Below are 19,344 nucleotides of genomic sequence, written 5' to 3'. Positions count from 1 at the left end.
ATGGTAAAAACCCAACCCTCCAAGTTGCATCGATGAGGGTGTAGAGAATTTTAACCAGTACAGGCTTTCAAATCAATTCTAACTAAAGTATAGAAACTTGTAGTTGAGCAGTATAGTTGCATTCCTCCGGAAATGATAGCTCAGTCTGTTAACTTTTGCGCAGTTTCAAGTAATAAGTACTTTCGTTTAGGGCAGATCCGAAAACGGATAAGTTTCGCATAATTTATTTGGTGCCGCATTTTATATTGATAACATTGCCAATTTTTGTTTGGTCATTAGTTGTTTAAATCAACCCCTCGATAAAAATTGTCGCTTTAAGCAAAGTTTCAAGCGCACTGCATAAGATCATCATCAGATGAAGGACCCTACAAACTCTTGTTTGTGAAAATGCAACCAAAGATTTGCTTACACTCGACTTCAATTTGTTTCTGCACAACTACTGCTTTTAAATAACAGGCCTGCGACATAACCTCTCCAGTGAAACATTCTCCTGGAACGTAACCGAAACAAATGAGCGTGTTCCGAACATTAATACAGTCCAAAGCATGTTATATGCACGTCATACATGGTGAATGCACACAAGCAAAAACAAAGAGAGGAGATGAAAGAGTGGGTTATTGAGTTCTGTATACCTCAGAGTAGTCATGGTCATAGCAGACAACAAATACGCACGTACAGCTTTTAGCATCATGCGTCTGCCTTCTAACATCCATGACATGGGCGTCACAGTAAAGTTGATAATACTCCCTATCCTAAAAATCAAAGGAAGTGAAATGGTAAGACAACAGCAATGTCAGTATTCCTCTTTGATTACTTTCTAATGCATAGGGTAACTCCCGTTTCTGTTTAAGCATGAGGAACAATTTTTAACTGGATGGTGTTGAACCATATATGAGATCAAATAGAACATAGAAAAAGGAAAATACCAGGTAACACAGCACGAGGTCTCCAATCTTAACCAGATCACATTCTGAAGGTTCTAAAGGAATAGATCGTTCACGAACTGCAGTTTCTACATTCACCCACTCATCCTCTGCTTTATCGAACCCAGAGAATCGTACACGAACTTCCTACCATAAATAACAAGTTGTATGCTTTAACAAATCACTTGCAGCCTCCTCTTTCATAGTTGAACCAGTACCAAAGGAACCAAGCATTAAACAGGCACAGTAAGATACAGGTGCATGCTACTCTATATCAGAAAATACGAAATCTGTAAAAGGATCTTACAAGTTCACCATTATAAAGGACTCTGTAGTTGAGGAACGTTTCAACATCATACCTGAAAGCCAAAGAAATATCAGCAAACTACACTAGTTCAAGTCACAAGGACCATACACAGTTTACAGCTCTGTTATTTTCAACATTTTATTACAACCGCAAAATAATTTTCTTCGAAGGTTACATTAAAAACTTTTTGATGCCTTTTGCATGACTTCGTTTATAGAAATTTCCTCACCATGCATAATCTTTTGATGATCTGGCTTCAAATGACAACTCCTTAAGATCTTCAGCTGTACCTGCATTACAAAATTCCAATCAATACACGAAAATCCTTACGGTAAAACACATATGTTAGACACCAGGCCACTCATTATAGTGATAATTGTAACTGTTGGCTTCAATTGTACAAGAATACATGGTGACATTGTCTTGAAAACGAACCAACTTGAACGATAGCTTAGGCTCATTTGGTTGACATACTTCTATCGAGGATGCGGGCTAATCGTGATAGTAATGTCTACTTCTAAATTGAAATTTGAATAAAGGGTATTAAGAAAGCATCCACAAGAATGCGTTGAATGTTTTGTGCCCATTAATAAGCATCCCAGCCTTAATGATTACGATATTTCTGCACTTATAAAGCTTACAAATTCAATGAAAGTGACTGCTTAATGCAATCGTATTAAATTGAGGCTGTAATGCAGCGTAACGGCTGCATCTTAATGTTGTTCAAGATCATTGCGACACCGCAACAACATCTGCAATTTAAAATCATAGTTATTTTTAGGAAACAAATCATGTCGTAACGTCCGCAATATCTGCAACGGCCACACCACAGCAGCAATTTAGTACTATGCTTAATGTAGCAAGTGATACTAAGCAAAGCTGGGTCATGTAGTATGAAACAAACAACAATTCCCCAATAACTACCAGATATATACCAATAAATTGCCCTAAAAAATGTAAATTTCTGATGCAACAAGTAAAACCTTTTCTTCTTTGCATGAATTCTAGCGGTTTGCTTGAGTTTGCATCAGAAAGATCAACAAAAAGTTCTATGGCCAGTGCTGATGAATCTTGTTCACTTTGCTTCTCCAGTTGTTTTTCTCGGAAAAAATGTTGGACCTAAAACATAAAAACAAAACATGCTTGTGAACGCGGATATGAAGTTACTATGAAATCCATCGTTTCAATTAAATAAAACCAACCTGTTGCCATGTCACAGTAGATTTTCCCAGACGGGTTGAAGAGGAGCTGATAAGACAAAGCAAACCCCAAAAGTAAAAAAGAAAAATGTCATCTTTTTCATTAATAAAATAGAAGAATCTTTCAATAAAAAAGTGAACATTAGCACATAGAGTACTGGGTTTTTTTCTTCTTTTAATTCACCTGAAGTTGGTAGCTAGCTTCTTGCAGAATTCCTCATTAAGCGTCTCATTTCCTTTTGCCTTGTAATTGTTCTCCATTTGCAGAACCTTTCATAAAAAGGAAGTTATGGGAAACAGCTATGTTTTGCAGACTAAAGATGGAAGATGAAGAGGAACAAGCAAAAGGGAAATTCAAAGAGAGCAAGACGCTCACATTTGTTTGATTATGAAAATATAAACTTTAAGATACAGAGGTTAAGAGAGTGGGGATTCATGGCGGTTAACAAGTTAAAAAGGAGGGGAAATGAAGACCCAGAAAAGAGGAAAAGGAGAGAGAGAGAGTTACCTCAGCTAAGGTGAAATGAGAGAGGGAATCCCAGGGATCATTGTCCTCCATTTCTGACCAAAAATCTTAAAATCTTTGGCGACAGACGCAGAATCTTCAATAGTAGATTTGCAGTTTATGATATGGTGTGTAATAAGAGAAGGTTTTGGATTTTAAACCATCTCTTCACCGAGTGTTACTCAACACTTAAATCTTGCACAGCCCAGTCCAACCTTTTTTTTTCTATTTCTCATATTATAATATTTTTCCTTTTTTTAAAAAAATATGATAATATATTTTTTAATTACGAGCTTTGATTATATATAGTATGAAAATGTGTAAGGTCTTCATTGCATGATGGGTGATTGATTTTTTTACATCAGAATTTGTTGTAAAGATAAACTAAAATATAGGATATAAGAGTCAAAACTATTGCAGCCATGGCCTGTTGGCTACGGGCAATAGTGTTCCCCTTTTGTGGATCAACTCCGGGGACGGGGGCGGCGGCAGTGACGGGGGCGGTGATGATGCTTGGAGGAGAGTTTGGAGCTAGAAATGAATGGTGTAATAATGAGTATGGGCTAATATTTCATGTTTTGCATTTATAGCCTATAGGAGAGCATACACCATATTCTACATTAAGCTTTACTTCAAGCTTTCACCTTTACACCACACAAACTCTTCACCTTCACCATCTTCTTCCCCGTGAGCTTCCTCGAACCCTAATAGCTTCTCTGGTGACGGTGTCACTGCCGTTGGTTTCTCGGGTGGCAGTTGAAAAATGCCAGCAGCAGAAGCTTCCATGGCTGGTCGGATACATCCTTGCAATCATGAAATCAAGAACGTTGGGAGGAGTCTCACTTTCCATGGAATTCGACAGCTGGAAATCAAGCATTGGTTGTAGATGAAGTTTTGCTTGGAAAGACCTTGTCGGGCAAGACCTCGATTCGAATATAACATCTCAAAAGTTGGGTCAATAAGATGCAATATATATATATATATATTCTCCATTAGTATATGCTATGGTTTTTTTCCTTTTACAAATAGTTTATGCTTGTTAAGGAATAGTACTCATGCTTTATGGTATTGTTGCGTATCCATGTTGTCCTTAATTTTAGAGTTAAAAACACGAATAAGTGACTTCAGTAGTTAAAAGAATGATTGTTATTTCTAGAGGACCTAAATTTGAACACGACGTCTACAAGAGTGTTTGAACGTTCATTATCATTGAGAGTCTTTCGAACAGATATTATCTTGTAATCAACTTCAATTATAAAAAATAATTTTTGAGTTAAAAGAAAAAAGGTTACGATCAACCACATCGTTTTACTTTTCAATTGAGCTGAACTTAGAATTCTAGTTAGATATATAAATCCCTTAAACCCCTTCAAATCAAGCTCATATTTCGTATACACATCGTTTAAACTCGAGCACAACTTTAGGCATACTTCTAAACACATCAAAACAACAATTTCCACACCATACAAGCATCAAACAAGACACTTTTAAATCAACGGCACTTCAAAATTTTAGGGTTTGACAAACCTCAAATGCAACACACTGACAGCCCTCAAATCTCTATTCTTCAACACACTGACTAATTTCAAAAATATTAATAATGAAAATATCAAATTATAATCCATGCAAAAGAATTCAAAATAAAAGAAGACGGGTTCAAGTCATCTTTTAGTCCTAAAATTAAAATGTGTAAAAATAACATAAACTTTTTAATTAAAAAAAGTTTGACATCAAAGACGAGAAAGTCTCACGTGTGTTGTAGTCTAATATACGGCTTAGGAAAGACCGGTTAAGTCTTAGTTTCTTTTATGATGAAATTCGATAATAATTTGGTTGGGAATTATAAATAATAGCAGTCATGGACCTTAAAAGGTGAAAAAAGGTTTGGCCATTAGCCGCAGTTTCAAGGCTGCATGGTCCACCACCGCCTCCGCCCTACCCTCCCTTTGCATTTGCATAAGCGATCCAGCTCCCACCAAGCACTTCCGAGCATAGGCCACGCAAGGGGTGACAGCCGGTGCCCCCCTTAATGGTAAAATTCAACGTAAGCACAAGTTATAGATTTATAAAGTATACCATTAATGTTTGATAAAATAAACCTTTATTTTCTTGTAACACTTTAGTCTATAACATCTCATTTTGGAGCGAAATAACCCTTGATAGGATGAAAACCGTTAAATGACTAACGTACAACGCTTATAGGTAACGTGACAAATTATATGTATCCAAAGTGATGATGTGACATGTGTTGTGTCATCACTTATGTACACGTGGTATCTGTCACATCATCACTTATGTATATGTGATTTGTGCCACATCATCACTATGAATACATAAGACTTATCATGTCACTGACAAATGTTAACAGTTAGTCAACTAACGATTATCTAATCATAGGCTATTTTGCCTCCAACATGAAACGTCGGAGTTAAAATACTTCAAACAAATAGAGGTCAAAATAATTATTTTATCAAAAGTTAGATGTATTTTTATCATTATACCTATAAATTAATTCATGGTAAAATTATTAAAGAAATGCAATTTATGTGGTTTAAATTTATGTTAACATGACCAACAGGGTTGGTTCAAATGATAAATAACTTAATATCTCTTAAGTAGATCTCGAGTTGGAATCCTTGTGTATGTAGAAAATTCTTACTAGGAGACTTAATCACTATGTTGTTTAAATTTATGTTAACATGACCAACAGGGTTGGTTCAAATGATAAATAACTTAATATCTCTTAAGTATATCTCGAGTTGAAATCCTTGTGTAGGTAAAAAATTCCTGCTAGGAGACTTAATCACTAAAATCAGATGGCTATCCGAATCGGTTCGAATTAATCAAGGACGAAGTCTTGATCAAATGTTAATTAAAGAAAACAAATGTTAGATGTATTTTTATCATTATACCTATAAATTAATTCATGGTAAAATTATTAAAGAAATGCAATTTATGTGGTTTAAATTTATGTTAACATGACCAACAGGGTTGGTTCAAATGATAAATAACTTAATATCTCTTAAGTATATCTCGAGTTGAAATCCTTGTGTAGGTAAAAAATTCCTGCTAGGAGACTTAATCACTAAAATCAGATGGCTATCCGAATCGGTTCGAATTAATCAAGGACGAAGTCTTGAAAACTATGATGGCAATAAAAAAAAATGATAACAGGGATTCAAACCCATATAATGCCTTGAAAGTAATGGTATAAAGGTAGGACAACCAAATTTTACTTTTGCATGGATTAATACAATGGATCGGAAAGCTTAGTCTTCCTTTAGTCCAACGTTGAACATTGAAAATATTAATAAGAAAACAAAGTATTAATTAATTAATTAGAAAAGCAAGTCTTATGGGCTATTGTTTCGTGTGTTACTTTCAAAGCAAATGGATTATTGGTCACATACAGCTAACTTTTGGTTTTAAATATCTTCTTTCATTTTCAAAAAACAATAGAAATGGTTGGAGGTATCTAGGATTGATTCCCATGTCCAAATTGTTTTCCTGCATAATCACTGTTCCACGATTTCTTCTTATCGTTTTTTACTGACACTTTTGTAAATAGAAACGCCACTATATGTTTAATACTATTTGTGCATTAATCAATTCTCAAGTGCTGACACTTGATCGGATCTCCAAGCAGGAGAGAAAGGGGGGGGGGGATGATTAATACAACTAAAGGAAATATCAATTCCACAATTAGAATGCACAGCACGTAGGATCATATTAAGAAGTTTCCCACTCATATCCTTAATCAACTTGGTATATTTTAATCCTTTTTTATACATCCCTGAGGAGCATACTATGCCAACTCTCCTAAAACTTCCCCACGCTTTACTTTGTCGTCATGCATAGTTTCATTCCAATAACCTTGGAATTGAAATGAACATTTGCATGAAGAAGACAAAGTCCCACTATAAATCTCGAAGAATTCTTAATCCAACGGTTGCAAATATATATATATATATATATATATGTATGTATGTATGTATATTCATATTCTTTACATGTACAAGTAAAATTTATCATGTTATCTAATAAATCAAATATTATTTAATTAAAAATGAAATTTTGAAGAGTATTGGTAGGAACATAAAAGAATTGATGAATTGATAGATTTTTTTTCAGAGAGTTAAAAGAGTTACATATAGATGATCAAATTTAACAAAATTAAAAACATTAATTTACAAAAAGAGAAAATTTATTATAAAGAATATTTGAGTTCCATATATTTTATGATAAGTGAGGAGTATATTATTTAAATTTAATAAAAAAAATTTAAAATAAATGATGAATTGAAAAAATTATAAAATAATAAAATAATAAATTTCAACCGATAACTTTTAGTTTTTCATTAGTATTTTGATTTTGTGATGATAAGTTGACGACCAATCAGTATCTGTCGTTCGTTCATCTGTTTAGATGGCAGATTAAGGTTGTCCAGAAAACAACTCGAAGTATGAGACTCGGTAAACTCAGACACCCAAAAATTACAGCCATTATCATCGAACAGAACTCAGAAGAGGTTGATGTCGTCATGATGGTGGTGGCACTTTCGTAATAAACACCCAAATCCAGCTACCCACTTGTCATTTGCAGGCAGAAGAAAAGTCTGCAGAAAAAGAAAAAGAAAAAAGAAACACCGGACACGTTTTTATAGTATTACCTTGTCTGCGCCTCTTTCTCTTTCTCTCTCACATATAAAACCAGCGGGTAGCGAGACAAAGCAAGGGAAGGGGGGAAGGGAGTAGCTTTATATAACGCGTCCTCAAATCTCCACCCAACTCTCTTCCTTTCCTTTCTTTTGAGAGAAAACTTCAAAGATTTCCCAGAAACTAAAAGTTTAATTCTTTTTTGTCTTTCCACATTTTTCTCTCACCATGATCTCCCTGCACAGAAGCTGTTTTCTGGTAATTTGTTCATTTTGGCTGTTTCTCCAATACCCATTTCTTAGAGTTTAATCCTAAAGCTTAGAAGATGTTAAATCTCTGGTTTGAAAATCACTTGATTTTTACTTTTGGTTATGTTATTTGTAGTTCAGGGTCTTTTTTTCATAGCTCTTTTATATTCCAAAACACAACAACAAAAGTTTTCCTTTTTTTCTCTATAAAGATCTCAGATTTACCATAATTTTTTTAAAGAAAGAGTCTGTTTTGTTTTCAATTCAATTTTGTTTCTGATTTTTTTTTTGAAACAGAACAACACCGGCATTTCTGGGTCGTCAGGTCCTTTCTCTTACAACTTGAAGAAGCTGCCACCAGCTTCAGTCAAAGTGACGGCTTTAGGCCCCAACAGGGACCGAAACAGCAGCGTTTTGATTGAGAACAACCACCCATTGAAAGAAATAAAAAATGACGTCACTTCTTCCGTTGCTGACGTGGATCCCGATTCCACCGTTGCCCGCGAAGACCTTGAGGTCTCCTACGATGACGCTGCCACCGACGATCAACTTGTCACCCCTTGGTCTCTCTCTGTCGCCAGGTAAGATTCTATCACTTTCGCTTTCACAATAGTTCTTTGTATTTTTCATCTTCTTTTTTTCCTCTTTTTTGGACGTTGTCTTGTTATCTGTCATGAGCTTAGCTTAATATATGTCTCTCAGATCTAGTATCATTGTCTTTGTCTAAGTTTTGGGTCTTATTTTATATTGATGTCTTTGTTGTGGACTATGTTTGAATGATAGATCTTGATGTTGTGGCCAACAATAATTTATCAATTCTGGTCTTCCATTTGTTGTTTTGTGGTTGTGTTTATTCTTAGAGACTATTAGAATTCCGATGATGCTAGATCGAATGGTATGTTTGATGAACTAGTCTAATCTCATAATCGAATGCGAAATAGCTTTCATATTCTTTCGAATTCTTAGCTCTTCTTTGTCCTCTGCAGCGGGTATGCGCTGTTGCGAGATCCTCACCATAACAAAGGACTTGCCTTCAATGATAAAGAAAGAGATGCTTATTACTTGCGTGGTCTTCTTCCTCCAGCAGTTATTTCCCAAGACCTTCAGGTCATCTACCCTGCTTGTACATCACTTTTTACCTTTATTTGAATCATTCTTGTTGAATTTTGTTTGTTTTCCTTAACCGTGCAATAGTCTAATGAACAATTTTACTATTATTCGCCAGGTGAAGAAAATGATGCATAGCATCCGCCAGTATCAAGTGCCTCTGCAGAAGTACATGGCCATGATGGATTTGCAGGTAACCATCCGCTCTATTAATAGAGTCCTTTGGTTTTGGCTGGAATTATCACTGCATGTGTCTTGATTTCAAAGCAATGATGCTTTGTGCTTTAATGAATTTCCATGAACGACTTTCAACACTTCTGAATTGATTTCGATTTTACTCTTATTTTCAGGAGTTAAATGAACGGCTGTTCTACAAACTTCTCATCAACAATGTTGAGGAGTTACTGCCAGTTGTCTATACTCCAACTGTTGGTGAAGCTTGCCAGAAATATGGGAGCATCTTCAGGCGCCCTCAGGGTCTTTTTATCAGTTTGAAAGAAAAGTACGATTGTCAAATGAGAACTGGTTCCTTGGATTATAGATGTCTTTCTTGAATTCCACCTTTCCCAGTATATTACTCTGATATGTGTCCTTTGTAGGGGGAAGATCCGTGAAGTTCTGAGAAATTGGCCTCAAAGGAATATTCAAGTCATCGTTGTCACCGATGGAGAAAGAATTTTGGGTCTAGGGGACCTTGGCTGTCAGGTATAAATACTTGGAGACAATTGCTTCTTTCTCTCTCGTCTTTCTCATGTATCGTCTTTCTCATGTATCGTTGACTTGTTAATTGGAACTTGTATTCTCAGGGAATGGGAATACCTATAGGGAAGCTTTCTTTATACTCTGCACTAGGAGGGGTTCGTCCTTCTGCTGTAAGTATCTGTAACGATGAGCAATCACTACCCTTTGCTTTATTCGTAACAAGTGATGGCAGTTCCTTGCATATTGCTTCCATTAGGAGGTTATGAATTTGGACAAGCCTTATAATGAACTATAACTTTTGCAGTGCTTGCCTGTAACCATTGATGTGGGTACAAACAATGAGAAATTGTTGAATGACGAGTTTTATATAGGACTTAGGCAAAGAAGAGCTACTGGGCAGGTGTATATGCTTAAACTAAACTTGCTTCATTATAGTTATCGGGGTGATAAAAATAATTATACTAAAGAGGTTTTTTGCTCCTTTTGACACTAGGAATATGCCGAACTTATGCACGAATTCATGACTGCAGTCAAGCAGACCTATGGGGAGAAAGTTCTCATTCAGGCAAGTTGACTCGAGCAAAGACATCTAAGAAATATTAGCTGTATTACATGACTTACGTTTTTGTTTATATGTTAAGTTTAATCATTAATGTTTTCTGAATCTTGAATGATTTTTGCAGTTTGAAGATTTCGCAAACCACAATGCATTTGACTTGCTTGCTAAATATAGCACTACTCATCTTGTTTTCAATGATGACATTCAGGTTAGCATTTAAGCTTAGTTTTATTAAATCAATTAAGCATAAACATTTCATTTATGATTTAGGTAAATTACCTTTTCTGCAGGGAACGGCATCCGTGGTCCTTGCAGGGCTCGTTGCTGCACTAAAAGTTGTTGGTGGAACCTTGGCCGATCATAGGTTCTTATTCCTTGGTGCTGGAGAGGTGAGTTGCTGTTGCAACTTGTTGGAATTCCTTGATTCCATTCTCTATTTTTCTGTTACCTGACTTTGTATTTGGTGATATGCAGGCTGGCACCGGCATAGCAGAACTTATAGCTCTCGAAATTTCAAAACAGGTTTCACATTTAGCATTAATGATCATAGTTTTTATGACATGTTTTATAGTATATGTACATCATTTCATGAAGCCATTGGATATAATACCGGATTACACATGCAGACAAATATGCCCCTCAAAGAGGCTCGCAAGAAGATTTCACTCGTGGACTCCAAGGTAGTAAAAATTCTATCTAGCTCTCCTACAAAGCCATCTAGGTTCTTCATTCTAGTGATTAAATCGCATTCATTTTGTTCTTTTTGCAGGGTTTGATTGTTAAATCCCGCATGGACTCACTTCAGCATTTCAAAAAGCCCTGGGCTCACGATCATGAACCGATCAAGAATCTTGTCGATGCTGTTAATGTGTGAAATCTTTCCCATTTCTCTTCCTTTTCTCACTCCTCAAACAAAAGAAGAAAAGGTTCTTATGTTCTTCATTCTTTGGTCTTATTGTGGCAGGGAATCAAACCGACAGTGTTGATTGGAACATCAGGAGTAGGAAGGACATTTACTAAAGAAGTGGTCGAGGCTATGGCTGCCTTGAATGAAGTACCGTATCTCTCCATATAAATTTGCTTTATAAATAAGTTGAATGATCAAGCTAAACTGATCCGTTGTTTATGCGTGCTTGCAGAAACCTATTATATTCTCTCTTTCTAATCCAACTTCACAATCTGAATGTACTGCTGAAGAAGCTTATACATGGAGTCAGGTAAATACGTCATGCAGCTTTTGTTTTTTATTTCTCAACATTTAACCTATTACTTCTTTCAGCCTTTCTGAAATATGACCGTTAACGATGTGACACTAAATCGTTCTTCCCTTTTTTTGTTCGCCTTCAGGGTCGAGCCATTTTTGCCAGTGGAAGCCCGTTTGATCCTGTAGAATACAACGGAAGAGTTTTTGTGCCCGGGCAGGTGGTTCCTAAAGTGGTTTTACCTCCATATTTGGTTTGTCTTGCATTGAGGGCTAATTTCAGTTTGTTATATTTCTCTTCTACAGGCAAATAATGCATACATCTTCCCTGGACTCGGTCTGGGTCTAATAATGTCGGGTGCGATCCGTGTTCACGACGATATGCTTCTCGCAGCATGTAAGTTCACATTTAACATTTAGGAGTTTCAAATGCTATGGATAAATGAAGGAATGGAGTTTATCCTAACCCTTTCTTTGTTTCTTTGCTCAGCGGAGGCTTTGGCTGCACAGGTGACACAGGAGAACTTCGACAAGGGACTCATTTACCCACCATTCAGAGATATCAGAAAGATTTCAGCCCACATTGCAGCCAATGTCGCAGCTAAAGCATACGAACTTGGTAAAATTCTTTCATCGTCGATTAATATGATACAACATGCAACTCCCATCTTATCTAATCTGAAATAATCATTACCCCATTGTTTGATAGGTTTGGCTACTCGCACCCCTCGGCCCCACGATCTCGTGAAGCATGCTGATAACTGCATGTACAACCCTGCCTACCAAAGCTACCGATGAAGATGGTGAGAACGAGACGGCATCTTCTTTTACCACCTTAATAAAAAACAAAGAACCCACTTTAACCATTCCTTGAAGTGTTATATTTATTTTTTTTGGTTTCGTCATTCTTGAAGTTTTGTTCATCCTCCTGTAAGGTTGTGGGTGTAGTTAAAGATCAAATGAAGCAAATATATAGCAGGTGGTTATGGAGTTGGGAAATGTTTAACATTACATGAAATAGAAACTTGCAAAAGTGTCAACGTTGGGTTTTTTCCCCCATTCTTTTCTTCTCTCCTACTCTTTCAACTTTAATTGCAAAATTCGAATCCATCAAGTGAACTCCGTGTTTAAAGAGGTTATTCTCTCTAAAGATTGTGAGATTGAATAATTACGTCAGCAGTAGTGTTGATTAAGAATATATATTATTTTGTAATAATTCGGCCATTAAATAGTTTTAATGTCCAGAAAATTAAATTGAAGATTTAATCCGGGGAAGATTAATAAATTTTCTTAATGTCCAGAAAATTAATACAAGTGTGAACGGTTATCTAATATGCCCTAAATATATTTTGATTTAAAATATTCTTGAAAATTAATAAATTCTCTAGATGCCCATTTTCCGTTTTCATCCTTCAAAAAATTAGTTTTATTATATATAGTGTAGACACCCGTTTTTGTCCGGGTCTTTTTTATTATTATTTATATATATTTATTATTATTATTATTATTATTTATTATTATTATGTTTATTAATTACATATTACAATTTTTGTAGGCCACTAAGCCCAGATTACAGAAGGTCCATTCCCGGAGCCCAACTAGCTAAACCTAATGGCCCAGTACCCTGAACCAACCCATCAGATTAGGGTTTCAAACCCTAAAACAAATTAGGGTTTTAACCCTAATCCCCTAATGGCAGCCGCCGACTTCAACTCCTCAGCTTCCCCAGCCGTGAGCCAATCACCGAGCCACCAAGCCGAGATGTCCCGTCGTCGCCGACTGTTCTCCTGCATGAATAGTGATCGAACATCCACCTACAGTGACACCCACAGTGATAAAATCAACCAAAAACCAAACCCCAAATTAAAATACCAATAAATCCCTAAATATTCGGGATTTTATATCTTGCAAAATCAGAGAAAGCCATGGGCTATTCTAGACATCATCATCTCACCAAACGAAGCAAAAATCAACCACATGAAAAACAAGATAAAAGGAAGGAAGCAAAGAGAACAGGGAGGCAGGCGGTGATAACAAAAAAAGAGAGAGACCATTCGGGTTTTACAGAAGAAAAGGAAAAAAAAAAGCATAAAAACAAAAGGAAAGAGAGAGAGAGAAGATCTCACCGTGGGTTCGAAGCGATTGGGAACACCAAGAGTCGCTGGATTCTTGTTGCTTCGAGAGGTAACAACCTAAGATTTAGGGGTCTAGATAGGTTTTTAAGCTATAAAGTTTAGGGTTCTGGTTCAAGGGAGAAGAGAGGGTTCGTTTGGGCTCAGTTTCACTTCTCCGGCCGCCGTGCGCAGCCGTCGGCCCCGCCGTGGGAGCCTCCGACCACCGTGGCCGTTCTCTCGTCGTTTGAGAGAGTTGGGAGAGTTCTCTGGAACTCTCTCTCTCTCTTCGTCTGTTAGAATGAAGCAAAAGTGAGGGGAGAAGCCGTTTTGGGGGCTTAAATGTGGGGAGCAAAACGCAGCCGTTTTGGGCACTCCATTCTCGTGTTTTCAGAGTTTTAAAGGGCTAATGGCGTGTTTAGTCCCTGCAGGTTGAGAAACTCACCCGTGTTTCTCATATATTTAGGGTAAATCGCACTATAGGTCCCCGTGTATTTGTAATGTTCTGTTGTAGCCATTAAATGAAGTTTCATTTATTTGATTTCAGATTCTTATGTTTCCTTATTTATATTTTAGTCCTTTTATTATTTGTTAAGTTATTTCTATTAATATTTGACATTGGTCACTATATTTGTAAATATTATTTTAGCCATTGGCATGTGTATGGTCTAATTCCTATTTAGTCTTTTAGGTTTCAGTTTTCTATTTGAGTCTCCTTTTGATTTCTTGTTATATTTTCGTCCTAATATATGTGTTGATGTTTATGATAATTTTTATATATCAGGCCTGGAACTTGTGAAATGTTTATTTCAGTCCTTAAATTTTCTGTAATATTAGTTTTGTTTTATGCATATTCAGGTTTATTGATTTGTGATTAATTTTATTTTGATCATTGTATGTATATTAATGAAATTTATTAACATTTATGTTTTAGTCTTTAAACTGGGTTGCCTTTTATTTTAGTCCATCTTTGTTCTTAGTTTTTATTTTAGATGAGGTTTATGATTTTGGTCATCTGTTTTGCTTCCTTTTCATTTCGGTCCTTTATGTTGGCTTGTGGGTTCGATTGGGTTAATGTTTGATTTAGGCTTAAATTTTCTTTTAGGTTCATTTTAGTCACTGTTTAGTTCATTGTATATTTTTTTGTGGTATTCGAATCTGGTCATGACATTCGTATGTATTTTATTTTAGTCATTGTTGTATTTAGGTTTAATTATTATTCGGCCTTCATGTTTATGTTTTATTGCATTTTAGTCCTAAATTTCGTTTGGGGATATTTTATTTTAGTGTCTGAAATGTTTAATATTTTTGATTTTTACTCTGTTTTTATTTACCATGTTAGTCCTTGTAATTTTATTATTTACTTTTTGATTATTATATTTGGTGATTGTAATATTGATTTGTATTTATGTCAATCGTATCTACATCTTTTTATGTTATGTATTTATTTATGTCATATGTAAATAAATATGTTTAACTTTATTTGTGGTGTATGTTTTATTTTGTATTTTATATTTATTTCCATTTCTTTAACTGTTAATGTTATCTGAATAGTTTCAAGAATGCGAATTTGTAGAACGGGCGTAGAAAGTATCACTTGATCGAAGTGGTACAATCTAATACGACGTTCAAACTAAATGGAACTTGAAATAAATCAATTTTAGTTTGTTAATTGTTAATTCATCTTTATTTTATATTGATCAATGCAAGTTATGTATTTTATTTTTTGTACTGTCAATATTCATTTTATATTTGACCCGTACTTTATCGATTGAGGGAACATTCTTTTATTGATAAGAAATAGACGAGTTAGCTTTCCCAATGGAGGATTGCTAATTTCGAGATTTCTTTTCGAATTAAAGAATTTTCTCTAATTAATTGATTCGAAGCAAATTAATCAATGTTCAATAAACGGATCATATTTTAACTTTATATTTGATTTGAAATTTCCACCATTTTACGACATGTAAGCGACACAGTACCAATTTTGGGCGTTGTGGGGTATTTACCTTTCCCCACACGTAACCGACTCCCGAATCCATTTAAATGAATCTTTGGTAACGCATACCGAATTTTGTCTAGAAAATGATTTTTCTTAAAATTGTTTTAAAAGACGTTTTTAGGTATTCGACCTACCTAACCCAAAGGTCGATGGCGACTCCATTTTCAATTTAATTCAAATCAATCCAAAATCACAAATTTTTTATTAAAGTCATAATCGTTTTTAAAAATAATATTTAATTGTTTCACCTAAAAATGGTTATGACAGCTTGGCGACTCCGTTGAGGACTTTTTTTTTAGAGAGTCAAGATGTAGGTCGCTTACACATTGTCGTTGTGGTCGAAATTATGAGTTCAATTCTTTAGTTAACTTCTGATCCGTTTATTGAAATTTTTAAATTGCTTCGTTTTTTTGTCATATTAGCATTTTATTTTTGGCTTTCAGCTTTGTCAAGATTTTATCATTTTTTCCTTGTTTTGTTTTCCTTTTGGGTCGGAGGTAGGTATGTTCCTCCTCACACACATCACATACATGTGCATAACATAAGCTCCAGACACGAGCTTCGATCCAAATTAGTCGGGGTGAGTGCTTTACTCTCGTAAGAATTTATTCTTCGTATGAGTTTTAGCAAATAACCCATGGGATACATACCTTATACCGTCGTAGGGATTTATTCCTCGTACGGGTATAAGACAGTGAATCCCCTCGAATTGAACTCGTTCCGTTTGAAACCTGTAATGGGTGAGGATCGAGGGTCTGGCAGCCCAAGGGGGCACCGACATCAAGGACAATTCGAGTCTTTTTTTTCCGTTAGAGCCGAAACCATGCATATAGTGAACCGTATAACGGTCACCCTAGGTATAGTTGTATCGAACCTCTGTCCGTCAGTAGGTACCCAAACTAAGTGTACACAAAGGAGGAGCATTTCTGAACCTTTCCTTTTTGCTTTAAATTAGGGTAAATAAAAGCATGCGAACTAGATACCATGCGGTTAGGACCAATTTCTTGAAAATAGATCATTTTGGGTAGATAGCATGTCCGGGTAGGATTGTTATTTAATTGAAAGCATGTTTGGGTAGATATCATGACGGGGTAGGTGTTATATTCATCTCTGAATAACATTTTTATCCGTATAAATTATTCTACATGTACTAACTTATTTTTCTCTTTTGTTTGTGTATACTAACTTATTTCTTCTCTTTTGTTTGTGTCATTTTGTCATTTGCATTGCATTGCATTGCATCATCATAATGCAAAAGTGTTGATCCGTAAGGGGATATTCGAGAGAAAATTTTCACAAGAAGAGATAAAAGTTTTCAATCAAGCGATCACATACACAGACATGCATCGAGGGCTAAAAAGAAGTCCAGAGTACAAGAATGAGATTTTCTCGAAGATCGTGCATCATTCGAGACTAATATGATAATCCACTGATCTAAGGAGTAATCCAGCAGTAGATTCTCATCCACAATTATTCCATCGTTAACCATCAGGGAGTGAAACACAAACTTCAGCATAGCCGAGGCATTAACGGAGTCAGATTACAGAGCACTTGAGGGGCATCATTATTGAGGACGAAGATCCGAGATGAAGCAGTGATCCATTCCAGGCTCACCATCTAAGCGAAGACATGTTTGTAAATTGGATTGTCTTGTAATGTGAAAACTTTTATTTCTGGTGAAGACTATTCTAGGATATTCATCGTTGGGGTCAACATTTTTCCATCTGCATTTGCATCTTTTTACTTTGCACATATATTTTATTTTTAAGCATTTTCATATGCATCATTCATAAAAACATGAGATCAATTTGTGGAGAAGTCAGTGGAAGTAATCCTGATCACGTGACCATATTGAGAATATAAACAAGAAGCTGAAATCAACACGATAGAAGCTTGTTCGATTGAGTCTTCCAGGATGGTTCGAGAAAAGAGTCATCGTTCCCTGAGGTCTACGATGTTGATCCAGTGCACAATTTCCACCTAAGAAGCTCCAGACATTCCACCGAGAACTACAAGACACTAAAGCACAAAATCCATAATATGATTTATTCAGGGGTATCCTAATACTAAGCCAGAGAAGTCATTGCATCAACCACTTGCATCCATAGAGATTGTTTTGTTTGAACTCGTTTTTGTTCTTTCTTCAATATTTGCTTAAATATTTTTAATCTTTGATGACTGAAATGATGCTACCTTCTAAGGTTAAATAATTGAACAAATTTTAATCTTTAGTTCTTTGAATATCGAATGAATTACATATTCTTTTAATTCTTCAAGAATTATAGATTTTTGACATATGGCAAGATTAGACCTATTTTATCCTGTCTAAAACCCTAAAATAAAATCTCTCGATTTTTACCCGAAATAATTCCTAGTCACTACCAAATAACCAATTTTTGACATTCTATCACATTCTATCTCTTTGAGACCTTGAAACATTCTTTCCACTTTGAAACACTGTATTTATTTTTTTTGAGACACAAAAGTCATACCCATACACGAAAAACCAACATTTTCTACCAATAAAACCTACAAACATTGAGTACAAGATGTTCACTTGAACATAAACCTTCCTACAAAGAAGACACAGTGTGGGGCATCTCGCATCAATTTTCTGAAGACGAGCATGAGCAATTGAGACATGTTGAGAGCAAGAAGCGAAGAGAAAAAAATAGAATTCATTCAAAATAATTCTATCATGCATTAATTACTATTTTCATTTAAATAAAAATTAATCCTGAAAATCTAATCCCCTGGGGATACCTCTTCTGCAAGGACTTCTGTGTATGAGATGATGAACGGCTTTCTTTATTTATCCCTTCACAAAAGGAGAAAATATATCCCTTGTGTCCCCATTTGAGCCTGAATGATATTTTCTTCTGATTCAACCCTAATCAAGGATCACCCTCCATATTGGGGGGCAAGTTAGAGGAAATATGCTCGTATGAGTGAAGACCATTGATCCAGATAAGATACCAAAAGGTGAACCAAATACACAGTGCAAAGATCATATTAAAGCGAAGAGAAAAGAAAAACAAAGAGAAAGAAACAAAGTGAAAAAAAAAAGAAGAGAAAGTGGACAAAGAGCACATACAAAGAGTCTCTCGACTCAAATGGCACATCAAGTTTCAAACTATGAGATTGATCCAGAATTAGTTCACCGGAAGATCATAGAACATCAAGAGAAGACAAAGGACTAATACGAGCATATTCAAATTGAGCAAGACAAGATTGAAGGCATCAGAGTTAATTGATCCTTGATTCAATCACCTTTCAACACTTGTTTGGGCCTATTTATCCCTTTCTTTCATAACCATGAACCATGGCCCACATTACGTGCCTAAAAAGTCCCTTCTAATCATACATGGATTTCTAAACAGAAGAGACTATCTTCAGATTTCATCCCGCTCATCAGGATTAATCTTTTATTTACAAAAGGTTTTCTAAAATCTTTAATGCATGATAGATAAAAAATAGCAAAGGGGGGTTCAAGACGTAAATTCTTATTAACGTCTTGAAACCAAAGGAGGATTCGAGTTGAAAACCTGAAAAGGCGGCTCGAATATGAAGACTAATGCATAAGAGACGATCGCACAAATCCCTTGATGAGGTATCGCATAACATAAACGAGAACATGAGAGCTGTGAGTCGGAGAACACTTCCATATATGAGTACAAAAGCTGCTCCATCAGATCAGTGAACATCAAATAAATGAGAATATCATACCTTTGACCAAAATAACCACTTGAGACCTTTTTATCCTTCCTTACTTAACCATTTCTCAAAGATAACATTGATCTTGACACTTGTCAAATAGCTATAATT

The 19,344-nt window shown here is 35.6% G+C and overlaps 2 protein-coding genes across 2 annotated transcripts; one reads left to right on the top strand and one right to left on the bottom strand.

The window, feature by feature from the left end:
* Positions 1-356: 356 nt before the first annotated feature.
* LOC120159390 (protein SAWADEE HOMEODOMAIN HOMOLOG 1-like) lies at positions 357-3,040 on the bottom strand. Its single transcript, XM_039169984.1, has 9 exons — positions 2,938-3,040; positions 2,614-2,699; positions 2,433-2,478; positions 2,214-2,349; positions 1,460-1,520; positions 1,231-1,282; positions 927-1,070; positions 633-752; positions 357-490 (listed from the first exon to the last, which is right to left on the bottom strand). The coding sequence occupies exons 1-9, from the start codon at positions 2,986-2,988 to the stop codon at positions 446-448; spliced, it is 741 nt and encodes a 246-aa protein (XP_039025915.1). The 5' UTR covers positions 2,989-3,040; the 3' UTR covers positions 357-445.
* Positions 3,041-7,549: 4,509 nt separating this feature from the next.
* On the top strand, positions 7,550-12,467 carry LOC120159583 (NADP-dependent malic enzyme-like). The gene is made up of 20 exons (XM_039170154.1): positions 7,550-7,847; positions 8,135-8,418; positions 8,824-8,944; positions 9,063-9,137; positions 9,295-9,446; positions 9,544-9,649; positions 9,751-9,816; positions 9,951-10,046; positions 10,140-10,211; positions 10,330-10,413; positions 10,496-10,594; positions 10,680-10,727; positions 10,832-10,885; positions 10,975-11,073; positions 11,170-11,259; positions 11,345-11,422; positions 11,553-11,627; positions 11,713-11,803; positions 11,897-12,025; positions 12,116-12,467. Exons 1-20 carry the CDS (start codon positions 7,818-7,820, stop codon positions 12,202-12,204), a joined length of 1,938 nt encoding a protein of 645 aa, XP_039026085.1. The 5' UTR covers positions 7,550-7,817; the 3' UTR covers positions 12,205-12,467.
* Positions 12,468-19,344: the final 6,877 nt, after the last annotated feature.

This window comes from Hibiscus syriacus, unplaced genomic scaffold (genome assembly GCF_006381635.1).
Source record: "Hibiscus syriacus cultivar Baekdansim isolate YM2019G1 unplaced genomic scaffold, ASM638163v2 tig00111366_pilon, whole genome shotgun sequence".
NCBI classification, from domain to species: domain Eukaryota; kingdom Viridiplantae; phylum Streptophyta; class Magnoliopsida; order Malvales; family Malvaceae; genus Hibiscus; species Hibiscus syriacus.
The sequence above is the reverse complement of the archived record's forward strand: the minus strand, read 5'-3'. Positions and strand labels throughout refer to the sequence as shown.